General features: G+C 39.7%; 1 protein-coding gene across 2 annotated transcripts in view; it reads left to right on the forward strand.

The window, feature by feature from the left end:
* ken (zinc finger and BTB domain-containing ken and barbie protein) overlaps positions 1-13592 on the forward strand; it is an 86116-nt gene extending 72524 nt beyond the window's left edge. For both annotated transcript variants that reach the window (XM_033469562.2, XM_033469564.2), the window contains 5 exons: positions 1639-1929; positions 2874-3046; positions 5691-5918; positions 7040-7331; positions 9965-13592. In XM_033469562.2, the coding sequence (XP_033325453.1) occupies positions 1639-1929; positions 2874-3046; positions 5691-5918; positions 7040-7331; positions 9965-10426 (1446 nt within the window). In that variant the 3' untranslated portion in view covers positions 10427-13592. The remainder of the gene's footprint in view (positions 1-1638; positions 1930-2873; positions 3047-5690; positions 5919-7039; positions 7332-9964) is intronic.
* Positions 13593-14005: the final 413 nt, after the last annotated feature.

Here is a 14005-nt window from a genome sequence, read left to right on the forward strand (position 1 = left end):
AATTATTAAAAGAGAAAAGACGCTTTCGTCTAACTTACGTTTCTTGCAATTAAATTAGACTATTTTTATTTTGCACAAAGATCCGCCGTCTATTAACGATCAACCGCATCGTGTTTTCGTAAAATGCATTTTTCAAATTTTCGTTCCGGGTGCAGATATAAAAAATTAAGGAAACGAGAATTTTTCTATTTCTCTTGCCGTTCCAAGTAATAGCAAAATTACAGAAAAAGTACATCAGTCGTTCAGTCGAGTTTTAAAAAAGTTATTGCGTTTTCGAAAATGTTCGAATACATTTTGCCAGGGATCGTAGTACAGTAAATTGCATAAAAATGGACAATTTGGGAAGGAGAGGTACGATTAGTTATCACGATTGCGACTCGTTTTTATAGTTGTTGATAATCGGTAACTATCAGGTCTACCGGAAAGTTCTGTCCGTTTTTGAATCGAAATATAACACAATTTTCATACACTTAATAATATTTATTGTAAAATACACTTTCCATCGTTACTTACGACTTCTTGCCAGCGCGATGGCAACTTGTAAATGCCATTTTTAAAAAATGATTTGTTTTTAGAGGCGAAGAACTCAACCAGTGCTTGGTTGACATCAGCTTCAGTTTTGAATTTTTATTCCTGTAAAAAGTTTTGCAAAGAGAGAAACAAGTGATAATCGAAGGGTGCTAGGTCTGGGGAGTATGGTGGATGCGACAGAATTTGCCAGCCTAGCTCTGCGATTTTCTGACGAGTCGCCAAAGCAGCATGTGGTCTGGCATTATCATCGGTAGCCATGTTTTCACGATCGCGTCTCGCTTAATAATGACACGAGACATCTTTGTTTCAGTTTATTTAGGAGAGTACATGCGTGTAAATGCAACGATAAAGAGAGATAGTCGTATACGTCTCGAATCAACATGTGCATATGGATTGAAACTTGAAGTGACACTATCGGACAGAACTTTCCGGTAGACCCAATATAAAAACGAGTAACAAGGCTCGAATAATCGTATCTCCTCTACCCAAATTGTCCATTTTTGTGCACAATCTGAGCGTCGTTCAGGGAGAATTTACAGTACACAGTAGTTTCCCAAACCGGGAGATAGGCCAGTGTGGTCGTCCGGAAAATATTTTCACGAAAGCGAGCTCCACGAGCGAGCAATTTCGCAGCTTAATTACGTACGGACGAGCTATCATTAGCCAGAATTCAAGTCCTTAGCAGAAAGCCAAGCGAATGTCAGAGAAACGTGAGAAACATAATCTTGCGACACGTCACGCCTTCCGCCGTTTCCAACAGAGGCGGGGCGCGGAAGGATGAAATTAGTGTAACGAAGCTGTCTTTGCATGACGCGAACCGACAAGACCGCATTACTGGGTTAAGGACGTCACACATGTTCGTTCATTACGCCGTTGCGTCAGAATTTCCACGGAAATCTGGTCTTATTTTTCACCGCTATCTCCGTGCCGATAAGAAAGCAGGCCTAACAACGTACAGCCATGATTCACGTGTCACGAATACATTATCAGAATGCTCTTTCCGATCCGAAACACCGTCATCCCGTTGTTCGTTGGTCCGGTAGCCCAGATGCAATTCGTACCGGAGACTTTCGTTCACTTTCTAAGCGACTGTTTTCATTTTTGCAGACGATGTATACTGACGGTCTCCTAACACTTCATTATGGGAAGCATCCAGCGACCTTGGCCGCGGAGGTCGGAGCCTGGTACACCGGGGACCGTCACGTGGACGTGACGTTGGCTTGCGACGACGGGTCCGTCGTCAAGGCCCACCGCGTCGTTTTGGCAGCAGCTAGTCCTCTCTTGGCTGGTCTTCTCCGCAACCCCGCCTTGGACCACGTGGTCCATTTATCCGGAGTCCGGAAAACCCAGCTGACTCACCTGCTGGAATTCCTTTACAATGGAGAAGCTCTCATTCCGGTATGATCCAGCAATCCGATCGATCAATCGATCAGCAATCGATCGAGCAATCTAATAGAGCTAGGACTTCCATAAGAGCCGAGAATAATATTGATAGTGTATCGTATTGTCTCGAAAAACCAAGACAAGAAATAAAACAACAAGCCGAGAATAATATTGATAGTGTATCGTATTGTCTCGAAAAATCAAGACAAGAAATTAGAAGAGTATTTTCAATACGAGACTCGAGACTCCCTAAAGCAAAAATATAAACAACTCTAGATAATATATAGCATCTTGGTCTTGTTTTCTTTCGAATTTTCAATATGATGAACATATTGTTAAATACGATACTGTACTTATCTCAATGCAATTAAATAATTTGAATTTTTTCGAAATTATTATTCACTTTGATAGTAGTTTTATTTCACAATTTACGCACCATGCGTGCAGCTGTTCTTAAACTCAATCATACTAATCGACTTTTTCTGTCACATTGAGTAGATATTTTACGAATAAGTCGTGTACAAATTAAAATATTTTAAAGAATTATTAGTTACGTGTGCTGCTAGCGCGTAGTTTCCGGTTACATTGTTGCATACAGAAATGCTTCGTTAAGTCGTTTACTTAGTTTTATCTTGAAATGTTCACGAACTCGTTTCGTTAAATAATATGAAGCAAATGTCGATAGATATATATTGAATTTATCATTGGGGGGAAACAAATTGACGCGAGACCAACATTATCGAGAAAGACCAAGAAAATCGCGAGACAAATTCGATATTTCCCACTCCATGAATGAAACGAGAGCAAGAGAAGATTATATTATCGGCTTTTTTTCAAGATCAAGACAATATTTCAGCAAATATCGTGCTCTCTTGTATCGTGGAAGCCCTAAATAGAGCAGATCGTCTTGCCGTCTAGGTCACTTCTCTACGAAACAGTAACGCATCTTTCCCTTGCAGTCGACGGAACTGACACCTTTGAGAGAGCTGTTCGAGCTTCTCCAAATCAAGTCGGAGTTGTTCGAACCGAACCAGCCCCAGACCTCCAGCAACTCGGACCCCGAGAGGATACCTACCCCTCAGCCCTCGGAGGGCCAGGAAAGCTCGAGCTACGAGTCGCAGTACGACGGCAGGTAGGTAGACTATGGCTGGTGCGAAGGATTCGTGAAATGTCACAATGATCGGCGAAGCAGATACCGCAATTTCTCAGAGAGGAAACTATTAAGATTAATTCCTACTTCTGGCTGATCTTTGCGCCAACACCGGCAGAAAGCGGCGCTTACGCAACTGATCGATTCGCCTAATGTCACTCCATCGCGCCTTTAACCCTTGCTTTCATCATTTCTGTTTCGAGTTCCCAGCGACCGGCGCCGTCGCACAATCGTCCCAAATCTAGAAATCCTGGCCGAAACATAAAGGCGATCCGGATTTAATTGAAAATTTCCGATCGACGAGTTTTCATGGTCGCTGATTACGAATCAGCGGACTGAAAATTTAATAGAACAAAACGGAGGATCCAATGCAGCAGACGGGGTATTGGATTTCAAAAAAACTGTAATAAAATCATTTGAACAAAAACACAGCATGCATATGTTGTTTATACGTCTACGTTACGAAACTCCTCGAAACTTTTCTCTCAAACACTTTCGAATAACATTCCTAATACTCGAAAACTACTAACATGAATGCAATACATTCTCCCCAATTGGAAACAAAAATAGACAATTTGGGACTTACAATCGGCGACTATAAAAACGTGGCACAAGGCTCCGATAATCGTATCTTCTCTTCCCAAATTGATCATTTTTGTTAACAAGCTGAAGGGGAAAATTGGGGAGAATTTACTGTACGTTGCATTCTAGAAGGTAGTAATACAAATCGATCCATGAAAGTTTAAGCTAAAAGTCCCGACAACAATTTTGACATAACGTTCAGTTCTATGCAATTCTTTCTTCTACATTCTTACGATTTATGGTAATCCCTTACCGCTTATTTTGTTACCATCTTACACGTTTGATGTTTAACAATGTTTACAACTCTAAACGTTCTATTTATTTTTACAAATAAAATTGACAGACTGCACAGACTGCACCGAATAAGTCACATTCGTGATCATTTTCGCAACAACTTAACTAAAGTCTACACCGTAATTGTCGATCGGCTAAAAAAAAAAAAAATGTGACTATTTTCTCCTACATCCCACTATTTGGCCCATAAATAAAGTATCCTAAAAACAACGGGCGACAAGTGGACTCACGAGGAAATTCGTTTTTAGAAGTTCTGGCCATTATTTAGGTTTTGGGACAACCGTGCGCTGGATCGTTCGAAAATTGCTGGCAATTTAAGATAGGGAGTAGTGGAGTCAGTTACTGTGGGGTAGCCATTTGCTGTGCCTTTAGTTTATTTTCAAGCATAATTAACTTTCTATTTATCAAATAAGACATATTAAATATTTTAATTGAAATTCAATTAATTATCTCTTTGTTAATTCTTAATCATTTTCTGTAAAGCTTATGGAAATGCTTAATAATATACTGAACAATTGAAGATCGATATTCAGTAAAGTAAATCGTTCTAGGTAAGATATCACAATGTTACCAGTATCGGTAAAACGTATTACGATTACGAAAAATCGAAGCAGTGATTATTTATTTGAATTTTTGTATTTTGTTTCAATTTCACTAGTTTATTGGTTTAACTTTTCCTTGGGGGTTTCTATTTTCTTGGCTTTCCAGTGTACGTTCGAATGAATTTCAACGAGAAAAGTCCAAAAATCGAAGTCCGGAATCTAGGAATGTAATTAAAATAAGCCCCGAATTCACCTTGACATAACCTTGAATTTAACTTTTTATAATCCATTGTGTATTGGAGTGAATCCAAAATGACTGCTCTTTCATACCTGCACTGCTATCTAGTGGTTCTACGTTACGCGTGCTGTCATCTAGCGACGCCGCTCATTAAACTACGTTTGTGGACTAAGTACGCATCAACCTAAGATGTCAAAAACACTGGAAATTCGTCAACTATGAACGCGCGTAACTATTTAACAAATGAATTTAGGACCACTACTAGATTTAGGACTTCGATTTTTGGACTTTCCTCGACAAAATTTATTGGAATGTACACTGGAAATGTAAAAATAAACTTCTCCCCAAGGAAAAGTTTAACCAATTTATTTACTGCGCACAATAACTGAACCTATTTTTCGTACGATGCGTTAGTTACTGTACCGTTTACTGCAACTTTTACTACATCAGCTCAAATCTCAAATCATTTTCGTCGTATTTTTAGGGAGTTATCTCTACTAAGAACTTTTAAATGGCGTACGTTGATGTTACATTTTTTCATTTTTTTTTCATTTATTATGCACAATTATTGTTGCTCAGTATTCAGGGAGTGACTGATCTTTGTAGATCATAATCACACAATAATATATAATATATATATTATAATATATATTTATTTATTATTTATTATTATATTTTATTTATTATTTATTATTATATTTTATTTATTATTTATTATTATTTATCAATATTAATAATTATAATATATATAATAGGCTCCGGAGCTCTCTTCTTTCTCTCCTAAAATTCAAAGGAGATTTGATAATTGTTTGGTGGGAAAATTCATATCGATAAAAGAAACTACAATTTCTTGAGAAATCCCACGTAAATTGCTATAGTTGTTTCTAATAGCGTAAACTTCTGACGTTCGCAAACAGGTCTCGATAATTGGTTTCTCTACTCTACGTATGATTGTAATCTGATATTTCAGGCAGTCCAACAACCCCGCGGACTGCTGCTCGGTGCTCATCAAAACTGAGGGCTGCGAGGAGGAGCCGGAAGTCGACGTGGAGGGCATCGAGGGCGAGGCGCTGCTCACGGAGAACAGGGAGAGCAATATAGAACCGCCCCGAAGGAGGGATAGCTCCGATCCTGTGAACCTCAGTTTAAATTCCGGGACCTCCACTACCAGCGAAAGTTCGCACGACATTCTACCTAGGTACGAATGGCAGTCTCTCGTGCCTAAAAGGCAGTCTCCTAGAGTCCCAGGATATCTTGATATTTGTCAGATCGGTGTCTAGCTTCAAGTATATGGAATTGATCATTTATTCTTCGACAGGCCAGAAAAAACAGTTATTAAAGAGGCGAGAAAATATATTACAAAAATATATTTTTATTTATTAGTTATTTTATTTATAGTTATTTATACAGTTATTAGATGCCTAAAAGGCAGTCTTCTAGAAGTCCCAGGATATCTTGATATTTATCAGATTGGTGTCTAGCTCGAGGTATATGGAATTGATCATTTATTCTTCGACAGGCCAGAAAAAACAGTTATTAGAGAAGCGAGAAAATATATTACAAAAATATATTTTTATTTATTAGTTATTTTATTTATAGTTATTTATACAGTTATTAGATGCCTAAAAGGCAGTCTCCTAGAGTCCCAGGATATCTTGATATTTGTCAGATCGGTGTCTAGCTTGAAGTATATGGAATTGATCATTTATTCCTCGACAGGCCAGAAAAACAGTTATTAGAGAGGCGAGAAAATATATTACAAAAATATATTTTTATTTATTAGTTATTTTATTTATAGTTATTTATACAGTTATTAGATGCCTAAAAGGCAGTCTTCTAAAAGTCCCAGGATATCTTGATATTTATCAGATTGGTGTCTAGCTCGAGGTATATGGAATTGATCATTTATTCCTCGACAGGCCAGAAAAACAGTTATTAGAGAGGCGAGAAAATATATTACAAAAATATATTTTTATTTATTAGTTATTTTATTTATAGTTATTTATACAGTTATTAGATGCCTAAAAGGCAGTCTTCTAGAAGTCCCAGGATATCTTGATATTTGTCAGATCGGTGTCTAGCTTGAAGTATATGGAATTGATCATTTATTCCTCGACAGGCCAGAAAAACAGTTATTAAAGAGGCGAGAAAATATATTACAAAAATATATTTTTATTTATTAGTTATTTTAGTTATAGTTATTTACACAGTTATTAGATGCCTAAAAGACAGTCTCCTAGAAGTCCCAGGATATTTTGATATTTGTCAGATCGGTGTCTAGCTTAAAGTATATGGAATTGATCATTTATTCCTCGACAGGCCAGAAAAACAGTTATTAGAGAGGCGAGAATCTCTAGAGGAAGTGGAAGAGAAGAGGAGACAACTAACGGCGCGACTCGCGTTAGGCTTAGAACCAGGAAAGCGGAAACCAGAAGAAATACCTATCCCACCTGCGGAGGCGTACGTCGTCACTCCCCATCGGAAACGAAGGCCAGGCTTTCACAATGCACCCGCTCAGAATCCGGCTTTCGTACCGTTCAATCCTGGATTCGAGACGCCGAGGCGGTTACAAGCGCCACATCCTCTCAGTGTCTCGGCACCACCGTACCTGGTACTAATTTTTGATGACATCTAACTAGCTTTGCGACGAGGACTCATTGCTTGAGAAGTGCGCACGCTATATAGAAGGAAACGCGAAAATTTCATCGCATTATATCCGGGGACCAAACATAACTGTTCGAAGAATATTTTTGGAAAAATTAATTAAGACGAAAACGTGTTCATTAGCTGGAACTATCGATCACGAAATTCAAAAGATTAATAGATTTCAATTTTGTATTACAAATAATAATTGAAATTAAACAATAATCATTATCCGATGTTGTATATTTTGTTTCAGTCACTTATGATTAGGCTGCGAGTTTTATGCATTTATGGTAAACTGGGTAGATTAAATTTAAAGCATTTCGAACTCTCTCTACTGTTGCATCATGTTCAACTCGTTAAGATTATTAAGCAAAGAAATATATACATCTAACTCGGCTATTTTACGATTGATACAGATAATTGTTATTTCGCAAAAAAATCCACAGTCATAATAATTTTCAATGTAGTAAATTTATTCAAGTTTAGCAATCTATGTATAATAGTTATCAGTAAAGGAAGTTATATTTTTGTAACTTATAATTAATGGTCATTTATAATTATGCAAATCTGCAGTTTCATACTTAATTTTATGGAGACTGAAATCAGAGAATACTGTAACCTTTCGTCGTCTAAAAATTGATTGAGGATTTTCATAAATCACGTGACAAAGATATTTTTATGGTATCAAGTACATGAAACTATACATGAATCTATGAACTATACATGCTGCACTAAAATAACAAGACTTTTAAGCAAGGCTGTGCAAGCATTCGAGTTGTTGTAGATACTTCTAACTCCTATATAGATACTTCTAAAATTTCATGCAATGCTCACAGGAGAGTCGATCAATAGTCTAACTTTTGTTTTGAGAGGTCTATATCTTCATCAGATAGTGACTATCAGTATTAGTTTTAATATGCTGCAAGTTTCAACTAGATTGCATCAGCCAATCATATACTATAGTATAATAATATTTCAATTAATTAAAAATATAATTATTTCATTCAATTGGAATATATTTTTTATAAATTATATTATATAATGATCATTAATATTTGATTATATTATAATATATTTATAGTATAATATTATATATATATATATATATATATATATATATATATATATATATAATACTATAATAATATACTAATCATATACTATAGTATGATGCCTTCAGGTTCAAAATTCGTGCTACTATATAATTTTTGTCGGTAAAAGATCGTTCTAAACAATAAATTCATAAAGAACTATCATGCATGAACAAAGTATTCCAAATAGTCACTTCCAAATACAAGACGAATTTTAAACTTGAACAGTAGTATAATACTACCATTGATTGATGCAATCGAGTTGTGAATTTGCAGTACATCAATAGTAAGCTGCTTCTATTTACCCATAGACCGACAGAGATAAGAATATTGCCTAACAGCACACCGTCCGAACGACAACAAAATAGCATCGGGCATGTCTAAGCTACCGAAAAGAATGAAAAATAGACAGGAGTGTCGACTTACTCCTTTGCAAAAATATATCTTTTGGGTTTAGTTTCTGTCTTCTAGTTCTACGAAAGAGTTCTACATTGTTGAGATTATTCTTGGGTGATGCAAGCAGCATTTATTATTCAACAAAACATAGTTATCAAGAACATATATGTATTTTATACGATGCACTAGGTAGAACAATAAAGATAAAGCGTGCAAGAAGAGAGAGCAGCTGTAGAAACATTGCAGACAAATCTCTGTAAGACAGCAGAATATTTTAGAGAGAAACAATAGGATATATTAAATATAGATGAAGAAATAATTGAAATATATTCTCAATACTTAACATATCTACATTATATTTCATATTTTTTCCACGATGATCAACAAATATTACTTCAATTGAGAAATAGTTATGTTGTTGAAACATAAGTACAGTAGAGCCTCTATTATCCAAATGGAGGATATTATCAGAATCTCATGTAAACAGTTCAATCTAGAGCGTATCATATACAAAATAAACGATATACTATATAAATCATTAAAGATTTCATCTAGTTCTACATATAACTAAATAATTAGTCTATTATTCGAACATGTACGCCTTCCTGCTTAATTTTGGTAGCCGAGGTTCCACTGTACACAATTTATATGAATTTGCTATGTCTTATGATACTTGTGGACAGAAGTGTATATAATCTTTCAAAACAGAAGTTACAAATGAAGTATTATACATATAACATAGTACTTATTGACCTACCTGCCTAATGAAATCATCCAGTCAACAAGCTGAATCTCATTGCATATTTCATTTCTGCAAGACAGATCTGATTTCTACGGCGGCAGGTAGATCTGATAGTTTACTCAGTCACTAACTCTCCTATTAAATCATCTTCCGACAAGATTGAATCTCATTGCTTATTTCATCCCTGCAGGTGTAAACTTGATAATCGATTTATCGATTGGTCCTTATAACAAAGTCATTTTTTCACAAAGTCAAACGCAATTGCTTATTTCAATTCCGTAACTTTTTTGACAACTCACTCATCAAACGACCCTGGTGGTAAAGTCACAATATAAAATAACCCAATTGTTTTTTTTCTAATTTCTGTAGCAGGATAGATCAGTGACACCTCCAGGAGCATCGCACCGGCCACCGAGCGCGGATCCAGCGTCGGCGGCGGGTCTTGAACCACCTTGGGGCTCGTGGGCTTTGCCACCAGCGAGGGCCCCACCGCCGCCACCGTCGGATGACCCGCCGAAATCGACCCCCGTTCGCGAGTATCGGTGCAGTTATTGTGGCAAACAGTTCGGAATGTCCTGGAACTTGAAAACCCACCTACGAGTGCATACGGGCGAGAAACCGTTCGCGTGTAGACTATGCGTGGCCATGTTCAAGCAGAAGGCCCACCTGCTGAAGCATCTCTGTTCGGTGCACAGGGGGGTGATCGCAGCCCCCGACAACACGTTCACCTGTTGCTTCTGCTCGTTGAGCTTCGACAGCTTGCAGGAGCTGATCAGGCATTTGTCGGGGCCGCACAACAACCTGCTGCTCAGCAAGAACCTGCACGACTAGCGACAAGGCTAAGGCCGCACCGGTGTCCGGGGAGTTCGAACGCGCGTCTCGACCGAACTCTCGAACCCTCGAATCCGCGTACCCAACGCCAGGTCGCCGATTCGAGCGGTCTCGAAACGCTGTCTGACCACCGAGCACGAGTGCCTTCGAAAATTCACTAATCGCGACAAGCTAGCTAGCCGTTCCCAGTATTCGCGCTCCTCGACTCAGCATTTCTCTTTTGTTGCTTTTAACGTGAAATCGTTGGTCTGGATATTGATCTCGAGATGCGAAGGCATTTACGCGTCCGCCTGGGAACCGCGAACCCTCCAAACGTTCTCGAAAAACGAAAGAAAGTATGAAAGCTGTTCCAGAGGTGGAGGAGGAAGAGGGCGCGCGGTCGAACGTTTCGTAAATGTTTGGAGTGCGCGTCGCGTGTCGCCGGCTGTTGTTTTTCTTCGCGAAGAGAACGGTGATCGCGTGTAAACCGAGATAATATAGGGAGAGGGAAATGCGCCGAATTAAAATGCTTCTGGCTGTGCACTCGACGGGAACTGTATCTGTATAGCAAAATATCTGCGTTTCTTACGGAGGAGACAGCCACACGGGTACCGGAAGGGCCTTCGCCGGTAGCGTTAGACCGCGATACTTCGTCGACGCGACGGTCGACGGCCACCATTTATTGTAATAAGCGATGACCAGTAACTCTGACCAAATAACATATTTCCGACGGTCGACGACAGGCGGAAGTGTGTCGGGTATGTTGACGGTCTCCACGGGGAAACGTTGCGAACGGTGAGACGGGAACGGGAAACCGTTAGGACGGCGACGACCACGAACAGTGAGAAAATTCATAATCTTTGTACTTGTCGCGTATCGCTCGTTTTCGATGTGATTCCCAACGTTTCCCGGCCGCGATCACGCGACACTGACAAGAGGACGTCTCGTTTACCTCAGCGCGTGCGCGCGCGCGCGCATAAACACACGCACAAAACACGCACACAACACAACACATCCACACAACACACACACACACAGAGACAAACACACACGCACGCATACAATCTCACATGTAAATAACGTTAATGTTAATAGTAGGAAACAAAGCGGACGGATAACGATTTTATTTATTTTACACTTTGCAAAGGGACCAACCGATTTTCCACCGACTTCTGTCTTAGCTAGATATTAGGTGACCTGCCCCGTCAATCGCCTCGAATCGAATGTCAAAATTCCTGTCCAAAGGACGAACCCATCGGTCATCGGCGTTGCCCCGATCCCCTCGGAGAGGAACATTTTACCGGCGAGTCGCGATATCCCGGGTGAAACGCGACGACGTTCTCGTCGCGTCGGACAAAACGTTGCTGATGTTCTTCCACGGAAAATCCTCGTCTTCCATTGCATCGATCGGTCGATCCTTCTCTCCATTCCCCAGCAACCCCGCATTTTGTCCTGTACACTTTGTTCGTTCGGAAAACAAAACAAAAGAAAAAAACAAACAAAAACGCACAGAGGAAAAGATGAAACCGAAATGAAGCGAAGCAAAGCAAGAAACATGTTTGGTAAACTCAGCGACTCGAGTGCCTTGTCAAATGGGTCCAAATTGGTCGATTGGGCAGTGATTTCATGTGTTCATAGGCTTAAGATACGTACACGTGTAAGATGACGAATACGAGCTCGCTTAGGAATTGAAGGAAACGTTAATCGATCCCGCGTAGAATGTTTTTGAATATCACTCGAATTAATCCAAGTTTCGTTAGGGTCTTAGATAGAGAACATTTTTTAAGTAGTAGCTTCTTGTTTCTGTAATAATTCCTCTCTTTACGTTTTATTATATTATTTTTTTTTCTCTCGTTGGCGCAGGACGTCATTTCTCTTTTTTAGGTAGGTATTATTACCTAAGGTGCCTTGAAGAAGGGCCTCAACCTCTTTTTAACACCTTCAACCACGAACGGAAACCATTCGACGTTTACGGCATGTCATCGTGTTTTATTATATAAATACATTCCACCACATCGGACAAGCGATAATCGCCGGCAAGCCGATTCGTTTTAAGCAGTTCGACGAAATTGTTATGTTCAACGATTGTTGAGAAATACACGGATTCATTTTTCCAAGCAAGTTCTCTCCTTCCTTTCTGACGGCAATCTGCGGGACCACTCTCGTGTCCCGGATGCGCAAAAGGATGGTAAAAAGAGGTTCGAGGGGTGGTGTGCGCTCTCATTAAGCCAGACAAAACACGGCCAGCACAAAACAGTGAACGCAATGTGATACTAAATGATAATAAAGATAAAGTAATTATTATTTAGCGTGCGACGCCTCGGCGAATGGCACGAGCGCAATCCGCGGCTCCGTCAGGAAAAGACTCTGGCTCCTATCTGGTGGAAGACCGATCCTTTTTCCTGCGAGCCGCCCGAATAACTTTTAGTGACCAACGTTTCGTCGTTTCTCTCTTTATCAGCCCCTTTTCTTCCTCGAAATCCCGATCCAAACCCCCTCGTCCCCCTCTTCTCGAGTCGTAAGTGCACTAGGTTTACGTATACAGATTATTTTACCGTTCATTAGTTACGTTTATCTCGCGTATGCATACACGCGCGCTCGCGGCCAGATGTCGGAGAAGGACGCAATCGTCTTTTCGAAAGATTTTCAAAGCACGCGGGTCTTCGAGGACCCACGGGCCCGGTCGTTGTCCCCCTTGACTCGATCGGGACGGAGCGACGGTATGGAGAGAGAATCAGATTCTCGGCGAGCACGCGCGCGGAACAGTCATTTTTTCGCGGACCGAGCGGCTCGCGGGCTGGTTATGCTTCCGTGTAACAATGCAAACTGCTAGGGACAAGTCCGACGATTTTTCTCTGTCGTAGAACTCGTATCGAGTGACTCGGGGCTTCGTTCCACTGCGAATCGCCGCGGGCATGGCGCTCGATCGGCCGCGAGCCGTTTCACACTCGAGGATTTTCAAATTTTAGCAATTTCATGTTCTTTTCGATAGAAAACCACTCGCCTTTCGTTGTCGTCAAGTGTTACACCCCTCTTTGGCTCTGCAAACGTTGCCGTTCAAAACGTGTTCCGTCCTTCGGACATTTGGCCAGAGTTTCGTAGATTTTAAGCATCTTCCGAGCGGATACCGTTTCCGCGTGCTTTCTTAGTGTTCATAGGTTTACAAAAAATAAATTAATTCAAACAACACGTGCGTAACGATGACGAATCAACCGCCCGTAACCACCCGGTCTCTGGCCGTATCCTTTCCCTTTACTCGCTGAACAAGTTTCCCTCTCGTTAAATAGTTAATTAACACGGTCATGGCGGTCGTTTGTGCTGAAAACGATGAAACAGGATATTCTCGGATTGCGGATTCTGCTGATCCTTTCGGTTTTTACCACAGTTTCTATTTATAACCTTTCACAGCGTGCAGAAACATTTTTGAGAGAAATAGCAATCTTTCTTTTCTGTTCTGTTTATATATTAAACATTTTTCTAAGCATTGAGAATTAATAACGATTTAATGAAATTAAAGAGATGCGTGCAAGAGATGACGTAGGCGATTTGATTTTATAGTATTCCTGGTTTTTAATTATAATTAGTAAATATAAAAATCGT

Source organism: Megalopta genalis, chromosome 10, assembly GCF_051020955.1.
Source record: "Megalopta genalis isolate 19385.01 chromosome 10, iyMegGena1_principal, whole genome shotgun sequence".
NCBI classification, from domain to species: Eukaryota; Metazoa; Arthropoda; class Insecta; order Hymenoptera; family Halictidae; genus Megalopta; species Megalopta genalis.